At 38.9% G+C, this 12,866-nt stretch overlaps 1 protein-coding gene across 2 annotated transcripts in view; it reads right to left on the bottom strand.

The window, feature by feature from the left end:
• The window catches only part of card11 (caspase recruitment domain family, member 11), a 34,596-nt gene that overhangs the window by 4,354 nt on the left and 17,376 nt on the right, over window positions 1-12,866 (bottom strand). For both annotated transcript variants that reach the window (XR_016155166.1, XM_039685754.2), the window contains exons 3-21: window positions 10,510-10,647; window positions 9,924-10,249; window positions 9,602-9,781; window positions 9,349-9,495; window positions 7,511-7,636; window positions 7,220-7,414; window positions 5,791-5,940; window positions 5,644-5,695; window positions 4,657-4,745; window positions 4,465-4,568; window positions 4,209-4,261; window positions 3,994-4,129; window positions 3,634-3,832; window positions 3,418-3,544; window positions 2,904-3,144; window positions 2,635-2,719; window positions 980-1,075; window positions 751-871; window positions 221-403 (exon numbers count right to left, since the gene is read on the bottom strand). Coding sequence is in view for 1 of the 2 variants with exons in the window: in XM_039685754.2 (XP_039541688.2) it covers window positions 221-403; window positions 751-871; window positions 980-1,075; window positions 2,635-2,719; window positions 2,904-3,144; window positions 3,418-3,544; window positions 3,634-3,832; window positions 3,994-4,129; window positions 4,209-4,261; window positions 4,465-4,568; window positions 4,657-4,745; window positions 5,644-5,695; window positions 5,791-5,940; window positions 7,220-7,414; window positions 7,511-7,636; window positions 9,349-9,495; window positions 9,602-9,781; window positions 9,924-10,249; window positions 10,510-10,647 (2,748 nt within the window). In the remaining variant the exon portion in view is untranslated. The remainder of the gene's footprint in view (window positions 1-220; window positions 404-750; window positions 872-979; window positions 1,076-2,634; window positions 2,720-2,903; window positions 3,145-3,417; window positions 3,545-3,633; window positions 3,833-3,993; window positions 4,130-4,208; window positions 4,262-4,464; window positions 4,569-4,656; window positions 4,746-5,643; window positions 5,696-5,790; window positions 5,941-7,219; window positions 7,415-7,510; window positions 7,637-9,348; window positions 9,496-9,601; window positions 9,782-9,923; window positions 10,250-10,509; window positions 10,648-12,866) is intronic.

Raw genomic sequence — 12,866 nt, 5'->3', positions numbered from 1 at the left:
CAAATACTTTCTAAACAAGGACTGAGTGGGTTGCTGCCTGTGACATAATAGTTGAAGTCATGGAACAAATTAAAATAAGGATCCATTTGTTAGGATGAGCATATCATATACGTGACCCATAGTTGGCAACCACTGTTTATTTACAGAACGATATCTCTATCATCATCACCACAGTGTGCTGCTATAATTAGAAGGATAAACATCTTCCAGCTATTGTTACCTGGTTTGCAGATATTGAACTCCATAGCCCCTCCGAGATTAAGGAACTTCTGGACGATGGTCTTGGCTAGGATGTTGGGGGTGAAGAGGATGGGTCTTTTGCGCTGGCAGTGGTGTGGAGTCACTAAACTGTAAGGGATCAGATTCAAGCTCTTGTTTAAGTCGCTCTCTGGGTCAGATGTGTCTGAAAGAATGGAAAAAAATACTGCTAAATATCAAATGTGAATCAGCATAAACACTAGAAATGAACACGAGCGAACTCTGAATAACCATTTTGTTCCCATCCCATTAAACCAATACATTTTCCAGGCATTCACAAATTTAAAAAAACTTTTTTGGGGGGAGAATACTAGCTGATAACAATTTAGAGCATAACATTTCTGTTTCCAATTGCATTTCTATTAATTTTTCAGTCCTGGAAATCCAGCTTTAAAAATCGCCTAATATCTAGTATGAAAACCTGTCTATATGGCATCCACTGCAAAGATTTTGCTGAAATAGACAAGTAAAGACAAGGGTGGGCAGTCTTACCCTCAGACCTCAGGGTTTCAAAACCTGGTCTGGAAACTGATGATGGATTTCCTCCATTGACAATGCGGACACGCTCACTGCTGTTCAACCTCTTGTACTTGTTATCCACCCTGCTGACAAACTGACACCAGGGATCGCTTTTAATCTCAGCAAGACTCCACTCTTTTTCTATCTGCATATAACACCTCAGCCCTATGGCAGTGTGAGCAAACTAGAGAGGACCTGTTACCTGTAATAACTGAAAGATGAAGACACTGGCTCTGGACAGACGTGGACTAGACTTGGGGTCAACAGAAGGCGTGGGTTCCTCAGGTTGTAGAGTGTTCTGTGAGCAAGTAGAATTTTTGAAAACTAAGCTGAAAAACATCTCATTCCAAAACCATTGTAGGTACAGTATAAGATCACGACTATCAATAATCTGACCATACACGCATCAACACCTACAAAGTATTGAGCAACACTGATCAACAACAGTGCGAACTACTGTAATATTATGGAGGTTAGCCAATCATAACAGAGGCGCAGTAGCAAAAACAGTTTGTTTAATTCTGATGGTCAAATTGTTTTGACTGTTTGACTGTCAAATTATGACTGTTTTGGTCCAAGAAGCATTGACTGACATTATAAATAGACTTAAAAAGACCTGTTTACACCAAGGACAATGAGCAATTAAAAGCATATTAAGATCATTTTTGGCAAAATGCCAGAAAAATCATAAATACAGTCACTATTAATGATTTAATTGTCTATCACTTCCGACTAATGGATGGCGCCGTGACCAAATTGATGTGGTGTGGTCAGAGTAATGTGACAATTACATGCAAAGTTTGGTGTCAATATGCCAAAGCAGTGGTTTACACCACTATCGACACGAAATCCATAGCTTTTGACGGCAGAGTCTGAAGGAGGAGTAAGAAAAAGTAGGTTTTTAAAGAAAATTAAAATGGCGGACAGGAAGTTCGGCCAAAAAATTGGCAAAATTGACATCTGTGTTCTCGCCATGACCAAATTAATCTATTAAGAAAGAATGTATAGTTTTTCATATCCTGACCACTAGGTCGCACTGCGCCGAAACTGTGCAGGTAGCCTCAGGTCACGGTTGTCATAACATGCTAAAGCGTTCTGTATGTAGATATAGCCTCTCATTCATTTTGAAGGGGAATTCGTCGAATTCGTTTGCGCATTATTCGAGAAGGGTTTGACTAATAAACTTGAATCAATCACCAAATTTTTGTCGGCATGGTCTGAAGATGAGTTGGTAAAGTTTTTGTGAAATCAGAACAAAGGCCTAGGAGTTCGAAAAAGTAGGTTTTTCAGAAAATTAAAAAAAAAAATATATGGAAAATGGCCTCAAATTGTCTTTAGCCAAGGAATCAGAGGAAAAAAAGATGCGTAATCCACATCATAACTATAACATTAACGACAGAAGAACAATATCGCTGATAAAAACATTGATAGCCAATCAGAATCCACTGACTTTAAAGAGCTTGGAAGATGAAAAAAATGCAGTGTGTGCTTATAATTAACAGAACATTACTGTGTGATGTTGTGGATGCTGCTAATATTGTTATTGTTATAGTTTTCTTCATAGCGATCATTCTTGGTGTGAACGGGCCTTTAGACTTACAGTTGACCAGTACACAAAAGATGTTTAGTCATTAAGTAAAAATGACATCTTTATGTTCCACAGAAGAAACTCGGTCATATAGGTTTAAGAATGATGGCAGCATTTTCATTTAATAGGAGAACTATCCCTTCAAAATGATAAAAGGCTTTATATTTCTTTATCCATCACTTCAAGCTGTGTCCCATCAGTTCTGACTCATCTACAAATGTAAAAGTCGAAAGTGGGCACATTTCTCCGACAATCCATAAGAAACTGACCCGGAGCCCTCTCAGAGTTTCGACGTCCTCTCGACCTCCTCGACACATCAGCTTCTGAATCTTCACCAAGAGGAGCTGCTGGGCTCTGGGGAGGAGGTGAAAGCCAAGTTCGCTTAACAGCTTCTCGTCACAGTCAACAGATATAAAAATGCACGCCCACACACACTCACCCACACACTGACAAACAATCTGCAGCAGACAATAGACAAACGTTCACACTCGATTTGAAACCGACACTATAATGGTCACTCATTGTTCAGGGTCCTCACCTGGAGTAGCTCGGTATGGTGCCTTTCTCCAGGTCCTTGTCGGTGAAAGCGTCCACACGGGCGCACAGCCACTCGCATTTGCCCTGGTGCATGGTGTCCAAAACATGGAGAACCTCGTCACATCGTACGTTCAGTGAGCAGCTGTCCGACTGGCTGTAGATGTTCAGATTGAGACGTATGTAGAAGGAGTCTCCAGACACCACTACGCCATCTTCAATTTCCTTCAGCAGCCGTCTGTAACCTGGAAACAAGAAAGCGGGCTCAAAACAGGACATTTTGTGGTCCAATAAATAACACCTGAGCACAGGAGCCACTGGGGTGCTTAGAGTTGAATGCAACCCAACACCACACTGAATACAATGGACTCAGAGTAGACTATTACACCAAACAGAGCAGCAGCTCATTTAATTCAAGCCTGTCTTTTATTTAGAGTCCGCATATGTAAGACTTTTCGAAATATTGGACCCTCGCACTGAAATTTTTTAACTCTTTTCTTTTAAGAGTCTGGACTCACCATCATAGTTTGACTTGTAATGGAGATGCACCTGTCCGGTGCATCTCTGCAGGGTCCAGTGAGCTTCTTCCTTGGTACACGTGTCCAAAGCCACACTCTGGGCTTCTCCACGGATACTTCCCTCCAGCTGGGGGGGGGAGGAGGAAATGAAACCACCCTTACAACAGGTTTTTTTTTTTTTTTTGGTTGTGGAACAAATGAAGGAGTTCAACTTACCATTAAAAGATGGTGTCCGACTTTAACTCCAGCCTGTTCTGCATCAGAGCCAGACTGGACGCAGGACACAAAGATGCCACTATCATTTCCACCAATCATAGTGATTTCTGACAGTAGGTTTTCACCAGAGAGAAAAAGGCTCTGCACAGGCCGCAATGAGTTTCGCTGAGGGCCTGAGGTCAATGAAGGGCGAAATGGTCTAAAAAAAGAAGATAGACAAGCACAATCAAAGAGAAGTTCTAATATTGATTTGTAATTTTGTAAAGACGAACTGAGATGACGGAGACATAAAGATTTTTTAAATTTTTTTAAAGGAATTCACTGCAGTGTTCAAAGAATGGTTATAAATAACAAAAGAACCTCTCCAAAGAGAATTTCCTAAAGATGTTATTGACTTGCTCCAGATCATACGAGTCCATTGTCTCAGATTGGTGGGAAGACGAAGATGAATGGATGGATGAAGGCCCGTAGGAGGACATGTCTAAGTCGTGGTCATCTAAAGACATTTTTACAAAGACGAGTCACTTAGGTGTATGATTCAGACGGTGAGTGGGTGGAATAAATGATGTTCATACCCATGTCGGCATTGTCTCCACTGTCAGTATCTGCGGTTTCTGAACAAGGAAGACTGAAAGACAGATTCAGGACAGTATAATTTTACTCTATAATACCAACTGACAACAACTCAATATGTCTTTATGATTGGTTACTGCGTTAACTATGGTATTTTTGGTGGAAATGCAGTCAAAATAATCTATAAAAGTAGTAACAATATAGCCACAGCCTTAAATAAACAGCTAAACAAGTTTTATGTGTGTATGTTACACTTACCACCTGTGTTGAGAGTTTGGGTTCTCCTTGATCCTCCTGACAATGGATTGAGGGCCCGGAGGCTCTGGCGCAGTGGACAAGATGCTGTCGTTACGGAGACGCAGCTAAAAAAAAAAAACACATACACAACAGTTGCCTTCAAATTAAAACTAATTGGAGAGAAAAAAGACATGAGATGAAAATGAGTCATACATTTTTACAGAAGATCTCTGCAGGAGAAATCATTGTGTTGTTGTCAGAGGCTGCATGTTCTGACAGATCTCCATTGGTGAAAGGCACAGCTATATAATAAGAGATGAAATTAAAAGAAGCCAAAGCTCATTCTTATTGCAAACATTTGGTGAACGTTATCATGATTTAACCAAGGAGCAGTTCACTTTTTAAAAAAAAACTTTTGCTGATAATTGACTCACCCCCATGTCATCCAAGATGTCCATGTCTTTCTTTCTTCAGTCGAAAAGAAATGAAGGTTTTTGATGAAAACATTCCAGGATTTTTCTCCATGTAATGGACTTCAATGGGAACCAAACGGTTCAAGGGTCCAAAAGACACTTTCAGTGCAAACTGTTCAAAGGGCTTTAAACGATTTCAGACGATGATTAAGGGTCTTATCAAGCGAAACAATCTGTCATTTAAAAAAAAAATAACAAAGTTCAAACTCTCCTGTCCGAACTCGTTTATCAAAATGAACAAATCTTTTCCAGAGTCAACTTGTTCATTTCGTTCGTTGAATGAACCAAACGACAGGAAAAAAGATTTGTTCATTTTGATAAAGGAGTTCGAATAGCAGAGTCAAGAACGCTCATCACAGTACAGAGCAAGGCGAGCATTTGAGCTTATAAAACTTAAACTTTGATATTTATTTTTTAAATGAGCGATTGTTTTGCTTGATAAGACCCTTATTCATCGTCTGGAATCGTTTAAAGCCCTTTGAACAGTTTGCAGTTTGCACTGAAACTGCCATTTGGACCTTGAACTGTTTGGTTCCCATTGAAGTCCATTATATGGAGAAAAATCCTGGAATGTTTTCATCAAAAACCTTAATTTCTTTTCGACTGAAGAAAGAATGACATGGACATCTTGGATGACATGGGGGTGAGTAAATTATCAGCAAAAGTGAACTACTCCTTTAACTGCGAGTTTGCATACAGCACCAAAACTCTTTAATAAACATTTTACCTTGGAATTGAGGACTTTTGGGTCCAGCTGCTGGAGATTTTGGTCTGTTGATCTAATAAATGAGAATGACAAAAGTTGAAATGCAGAAATAATAGCTTATACCCGTATAATAATTACGAAGACATTCAATGAGAATTTTCTACTCACTCTGCCCTTGAGGTTACTTCTGCGTTGGAGCTTAAACTCTTGATCATCAACAGCTTCTTCTCCAGAGTCCTCTGAAGGACCTCCTGTATTTGCATCAGGTTGCCCAAAGTGCTGAGCTATAATTAGTGGAGTAATGTCTCGTGGCAGACTCTGAGGGGGAATATCATGAAAGAAATCCGAAGAAATATTCAGTGGCTTGGAATAAAGCTCTGATATTGTGAAATCAATGCAGAAAGGGGAGGGAGGGAGCAAGTTTCAAAATAGAAAAAAAACACAACTTGTCAATAGGCCTATGTCACACTTCCTGCTTCCGGAACACGGAGTAAGGATACAGAACTTCCGGTCAACAGTATTTTTCGATAAGGATTTTGATTATCAGCCCTAATGTCTAAACCATCCGAGGTAGACTGACCACGAGCTAGTGTATGAGGTTGTGAAACGAAGGTTTTTGCTCCTGTTGAAGCTATAAGACCGTGTGTCCACCTAAGCACTTTTCCACGCGCCTGGCGTATGTTTTCAATTGTTTTCAATGGGAGCGCCGCGTTTTTAACGCCATGAGCGTAACAAGGCGCTAAATGTTTTTTCACGCTGAAGCGCCGAGCGCCCATCGTTTTTTACTGGTTGCCGAGAGTTGAAAAATGTTCAACTTTGGATAAAACGCACCGCTCATCACTGTCACTTTTATCCACCCGTCCAAACACATTGGAGGAGGGGCGGGGCTAAACAACACTGTCCAACTGTCAACATTCTTTCTGTACAACGACATCAACCAGCAGAGCTAACCGAAACAACATGGATGAAAAATGATTTTTTAGTATAAAAAACAAATGATCTGCGAAATCAGTTACAAGTAAACTGTGCCGCGGATATTCTGTATCATAGCAACGAATCGTGTCAACGTAAAAAAACACTGCGCTGCCAAAACGCTCTCAAGCGCCCAAAGCACGGCGTCTTCAGCAGAGCGTCTGGCGTTTTCAGCTAGCTAAAAACGCTTTGGTGGACACATGGCCTAAGTTTGTATGAAATCAACCTTGTTTAAAGAAAAACAAATTTTATACGCGATCTTATGAAAAAAAAACTACACTACCCACAATCCTAAGCGTAGCAGCAACGTCTACTGATTGGTCCAACTCGCTGTTACCATAGAAACGTTTACCTTACTGGTGAATGGCTAGAGTTAACCGCGGCTGTTGTTGTAGTGTACCAGGTTGCCCTTTCACGCTTTCCCACTTGAGAGTTTTCATTTACCATCCGAACCACATCGTCATATGTGACTTCGGACAGGTGGCGGAGAGATTTGGTCCAGCGGTATCTATCGGACTCCACCATTGTAAAAAGCTAACCGGAAGAGCCGTATCCCTACTAAAAGACGTACTTCCGGTATTGAATTTTTTCGTGACATAGGCCTATCGGACAGATAAAGTCTCACCTGATCCAAACCATTTTCCTTGGCCAACCGTCTCAGTTTGCACTCCAGGTTGACTATCTTGGCTTCTTTGCGTACAATTTCGATTTGAAGTTCATCGCTCTTCTCTTCCAGCTCCCGTATTTGCTTGCGGTACTTGTCTTTGTCAATCAGGCATTGAGACACGAGGTGTTGAGCATCATCTCTTGACTTGAAAGCCTGTGAGACGAAGAAAGCAATACTATATCGACAGCTCTCAGGTAACAGAAAGTGAACTGATCTAAAGTCATCGCCAGGAACACATTAGTACTCAACCTGGTCCCGCTCACGTTCCACCTCTTCCAGCTGCACCATGACTGTATTCATGCGGTTCTTGTACATTTCGCAGTCCTTCACCAACGTGGAGCACTTTAACTCAAGGTCCTCCTTCTCTTCCAGGTACTGTGGATTATTAGATTAAACATTTCTCATTTAAACCCATCAGCAGAATAAAGAGCACAATGGACATCATTCAACACTGTATAGCAAGAACCTGAGAGGAAACCTTAACTGTAGAAAAGATTTATAAGCAACAGTTTGTAGGGTTTCTTTTCAGCACATTATTAATACCTAACCCTCAGAACAACATTTCACACTTCACAATGGTGTTATGCAGCTCAAACCCTGCTGACTGCTTCATCATTTACAGAGAAAAAGCTCTGCTACGGCTTGCATTTACATTTTGCTGTGGCAGAAATTTCAGTATAGCACACCAATCCTTTCAAGCTAGGATTACTTTCCGTCAATAAACAAACACACAACAAAGATTTATTTGGGAAGGTGGAAGATATTGTTTGGCTTTGACAAGCCTTCTGCATGTATTAAACATGGTTGGTTAAGAGAGATGCGGGTGAGACTAACTAAAACACTTTTTTGGGGGCCGAAAGCAGGCCTTCAATGCTATAAAATACACATTTTATGCAAGAATTGGACCATTTGAAAAGCTCCAAAAGAGGGCTGACTGTGATAAGTCGTCACTGCCACCTACCCTCCCCCCCTTCCTGCCTTACCCTGAATTCTGACACTTTTCACACGTCACTTCAGATGCACTTCTAATTAGAGCTGCGGCACATTGCAGAAGGAGCCACTTAGAGCAGCCAGTCCTCATCAGCCTCTGTCACTTCTCGTTCATGTGTGACAAGAAAAAAAACAACCTTTGCCTACACTTCATTATTTCTAGCCATCAACTAAAAACTCTCACGCTGAGTCCATGTTAAAATGCCCCATGATGCCAGTGTAATATCACATTTGGCATGTTCATTATGACATTTCAACATTCAGGATGTGACCAATATGACCCCATACTGAAGCTCTCTTCCAAAGGTGAGCTGCCAATCCAGAGGCATCATCATGACATAAAGACTGATCTAAAGGCAGTGATTGGCTAATTTTGGCAAAACAGCACTGAATATCTTGCATATAAGGTCATCCCAGAACGCACTGCAACTAGCACACCAATGAATACAAGCTACTTGTATTGTATCATGAAAAATGGATAAATATTGATAACTACTTTTCAAAGGTTTGGGTTCGGTAAGATGTTTTTGAGAAGTCTCTTACGCTCATCAATGACATATTTTTATAATGACACAGTTTATAAATGTAAAGAAAATGGAAATGTAATTTATTCAGTATTTAGTTGAATTTTCTGCATCATTACTCCAGTCTTCAGTGTCACGTGATCCTTCAGAAGCTTCATGATGCTCAAGAAACATTTTCCATTATCAACAATGTTGAAAGCAGCTTTGATGCTTCATATTTTGATGGAAACTGTGATGCATTTTTGTTTCAGGAGTCTTTGATGAATAGAAAGATTGAAAGAACAGCCTAAAAATATTTTGTAACATTATCTTTACTGTCACTTTTGATTCATTTCAGGTATTTCAGGTAGTTTTTTTAAAAAATCATACAGACCCATACTTTTGAATAGTAATATATTTCAATTTGATGTTTGAAAAGATTTTCCTAGCAAGGCCTTTTTTTTTTTAAAAGCATCCATTATTTTGATCTACTTAAAAATAGGCTATTTTACCCAACATGTAAATTTGCAATGCATTGTTTGGGAAGGAGCTTGATGCTGAAATGATTATCCAAGGCATAAAGCTAGTCCTGACCTTGTCCCGAAGCTCCTCGGCCTGTCGGACCTCTTCGTGCAGGTTATAGAGTCTGTTGACTAACTCCTGACGATCCTCCAGAGCCTCCTGTCGGTCATGCTCCAGGATATCCAAGATGGCCTTGTCTGAATCAGGCAGAGGACCGGGCTATGCGAGAAAAGAAGCAAAACAACTGTGAAAACTTTGAATAACCTTTCCCAACTGTTTGCTTTTCACTGTCTTCCATTTACTGTGATGCAGAAAGGGTCTTCACCTGTATGATGGACTGCAGCTCCTGGAGTTTGATCTTCAAGACCTCATTCTCCCGCTCCAGCTCAAATATCTGCTCTTTCCGAGGCCGGTTCTCAATGTCATTCTTCAATTTCAGAGATTGCCTTCTCTCCATTTTGCACTCCTCATCCAACTTGTTCAATTTGTGCTTTAGTTGGTCAATCTGGAGGAAACGGAGAGACAGCAGCCAACATTTGTATCCCACATAGTCAAATAACTCCTGTAAATATGAGTGACCCATCGCTTTTAGTAGTAAATCTAGGAGACTCAAATCATCCTGCAATGCTTTCAGAAGCTACTCTGACCTCAAGCTGAAGGTCTCGGCTCCTCATCACGGCCATATTCTTCTCCTCGCTGAGCTGAGCGTACCGCATGGCCAGCTGATAGTTGTCATCCTTCACCTTTATAAGTTCATCATTATAGTTATTGCGCTCTTCTTTCATCTTATTGTAGCGTTCCTGGAAAGTCAGCAACTCCCGGTTGGCCAGCCGTAGCTTCTTGGAGTCATCCTCTAGTGTGCGACATTTGGACAAGATATCCACTCGCTGCACGTCTTTAGCCTTGGACTGCTGTTGTAGTTTTATGACTTCATTCATTAAGAACTGGATGAGTCCTTCCTGGCCCTCTTCCACTACAGGAAAACAACCAAATACAGCCAAAAAAATACAAAGTACCACGTTATTATTCAGATATAATGTAAATATCGTAATAATTTATCACCAAAGTACCCTCTGATACCATTAGTGCACCATAGTACCACCACAGTACTGGTTTATTAGGCTACTGCAGATGCTCATCCCAGAGGGGAAGCAGGTGGAAGGGAACAGACATTTTAAGGCATGGTCGTAGGTCAATTTATATGGGTGGCATTTTAGTTTACAAGCATCTCACCGACTATAGTGGAACATCTGCGAGTGGGCTCCTTCCCCGTGACGAGTTTGTAGAGGTCAGGGTAGTATAACTCCAGACTCTCTAGAAAAACCACATAGCCTCGCTCTCCCTTCGTGTGCAGGATATCCAACAACCGACCTGAGGCAAAAACCAATGCAGCATTACACTTGTTGAACTGAGAAAAGTACAATGTGGTTTTTCTACCTGATGTGACGCTTATAAAAATACTTAGTATCTGTTAATAGGATCAGGTTGAATGACTTGATCAAACAGCAGCAGCGGTAATATTTTTACACTGTTGTTTTTTTACTTAAAATTTAGTCATTATTTGATGTTATATCACTGTCATTGTTTATGTGGTTTTTTTTTTCAATAAAATAGCATCTTAGTTTAGTTATGTACCTGACAAGACAAACAAATTAAAGCAAATATTAATCGCATCCAAAATAAAAGTTTGTGTTTACATAATATATGCGTGTAGTGTGTGTGATTATTGTGTATATATATATAAATACACATATATGCATGTATATATCGAAATATATTAGGGCTGTGCAAAAATTAATTGCGATTAATCGCATCCAAAATAAAAGTCTGTGTTTACATAATATATTTGTGCGTGCTGTATATAATTATTTTGTATATATAAATACCAATGCATGCATGTATATATTTAAGAATTTTTTGCACTTATATTCTGTATATATATATAAAAATACATAATCTACATTATATAAATATAAATATTTTATAAATGAATAACACATTTTCTTAAATATATACATGCATGTGTGTGTATTTATATATACAAAATAATTATATACAGCACACACAAATATATTATGTAAACACAGACTTTTATTTTGGATGCGATTAATCGCAATTAATTTTTGCACAGCCCTAAAATATATATAAAGTATTTACATGCAAATATTTCTTAAATATATACATGCATGAGTGTGTATTTATATATACAAAATAATTATACACACTACACACACATATATTATGTAAACACAAACTTTTATTTTGGATGCGATTAATCGCGATTAATCGTTTCACAGCCCTAATATATATTATATATATATATATATATATATATATATATATAATATATATATATATATATATATATATATATATATATAATATATATATATATATATATATATATATATATATATTAGGGCTGAAGCCAGAATAAAATGGAAATCCACGCTATCTATTCTCTGAGTGCATTTTATGATCTTATAGTGAATAATTCATCCATGCATTGGTTTCTTTTCTCTTTTTTTTTGATCTTGTAATGCAAAATGTCATAAACCTTCCAGTAAAAGATCAAACTTCTCTGTGGTGACACATATGCTGGACTTCTACAATCATTCAATTCGCTTAAAGGGTTAGTGAACCCAAAAATGTAAACTCTGTCATCATTTACTCTAAGATTTTCATTCATCATCAAAACACAAATTCAAGATACTTGTTAAGCAACAAAGTTGTAGTGCAGTAGGCTGTCAATGAAGGGACAGACAATCTCTCAGATTTCATTACAAATATATTCATTTGTGTCCCGAAGATGAATGAAAGTCAGGTAACAGGTTTAGAGAGACACAAGGGTGAGTAATTAATGACACATCTTTTCCTTCTACAGTAAACCCTTTAAACCCCACCCTTTCTTTCATAATCAGCTCACATTCAGATCTGACTCCATCCCATCAACAACTGCCCTCCGTTTTTTCTCTTTTTTCAAGAATCTGTTGTACTCAGATGTTCGTCACAATATGGGAAAAACTATTTTACATAGCGCCTTGCATCGACATTTCAAACAATCAACATGAACACAACATCATGTGAAATAAGATCACCATATTCTTTCCACATTTTTCATCTATAAAAAAAAAACTTTGTTATTTGTTCCATTATCGCTGATGACATTTTTTTTTAAATGTTAAAAATGAGTCAGTAATTTAGTTTCTCAGGTCTTCAGACTTTCAGGATCCTGCGAACATGCTTCTACAAACTATACTAGCCAATCAGACTTGGTGTATTGCTTAAAGTGGGATTAAAGGTCCATCAACCCTTGAGAGGCTCCAAAGAGACCACCATCCAATAAATCACAATTCATTTCACAAATGTAACCGACAGCTCAGGTACTGATTGTGATCTGCATTCTATTAAAACGAGACAGAAATGTTATTATTCGGATTGGCTGTGATTTGTAATTTATTTATTAGCTTGTTTTATTTTGTCGCATCTGGTGTGGTTAGACGAATCGCTTGAAGCTTGAATTATACTTTGTAGTTTTGTTGCACTGCAGCAGGAAAGTCCAGACTTGTCTTTGATAAAAGCGACGCATT

The sequence above is a fragment of the Pimephales promelas genome, chromosome 3 (genome assembly GCF_988280905.1).
Source record: "Pimephales promelas chromosome 3, fPimPro1.hap1.1, whole genome shotgun sequence".
In the NCBI taxonomy this organism is placed as follows: Eukaryota; Metazoa; Chordata; class Actinopteri; order Cypriniformes; family Leuciscidae; genus Pimephales; species Pimephales promelas.
This window is presented reverse-complemented; position numbering and strand designations above follow the sequence as displayed.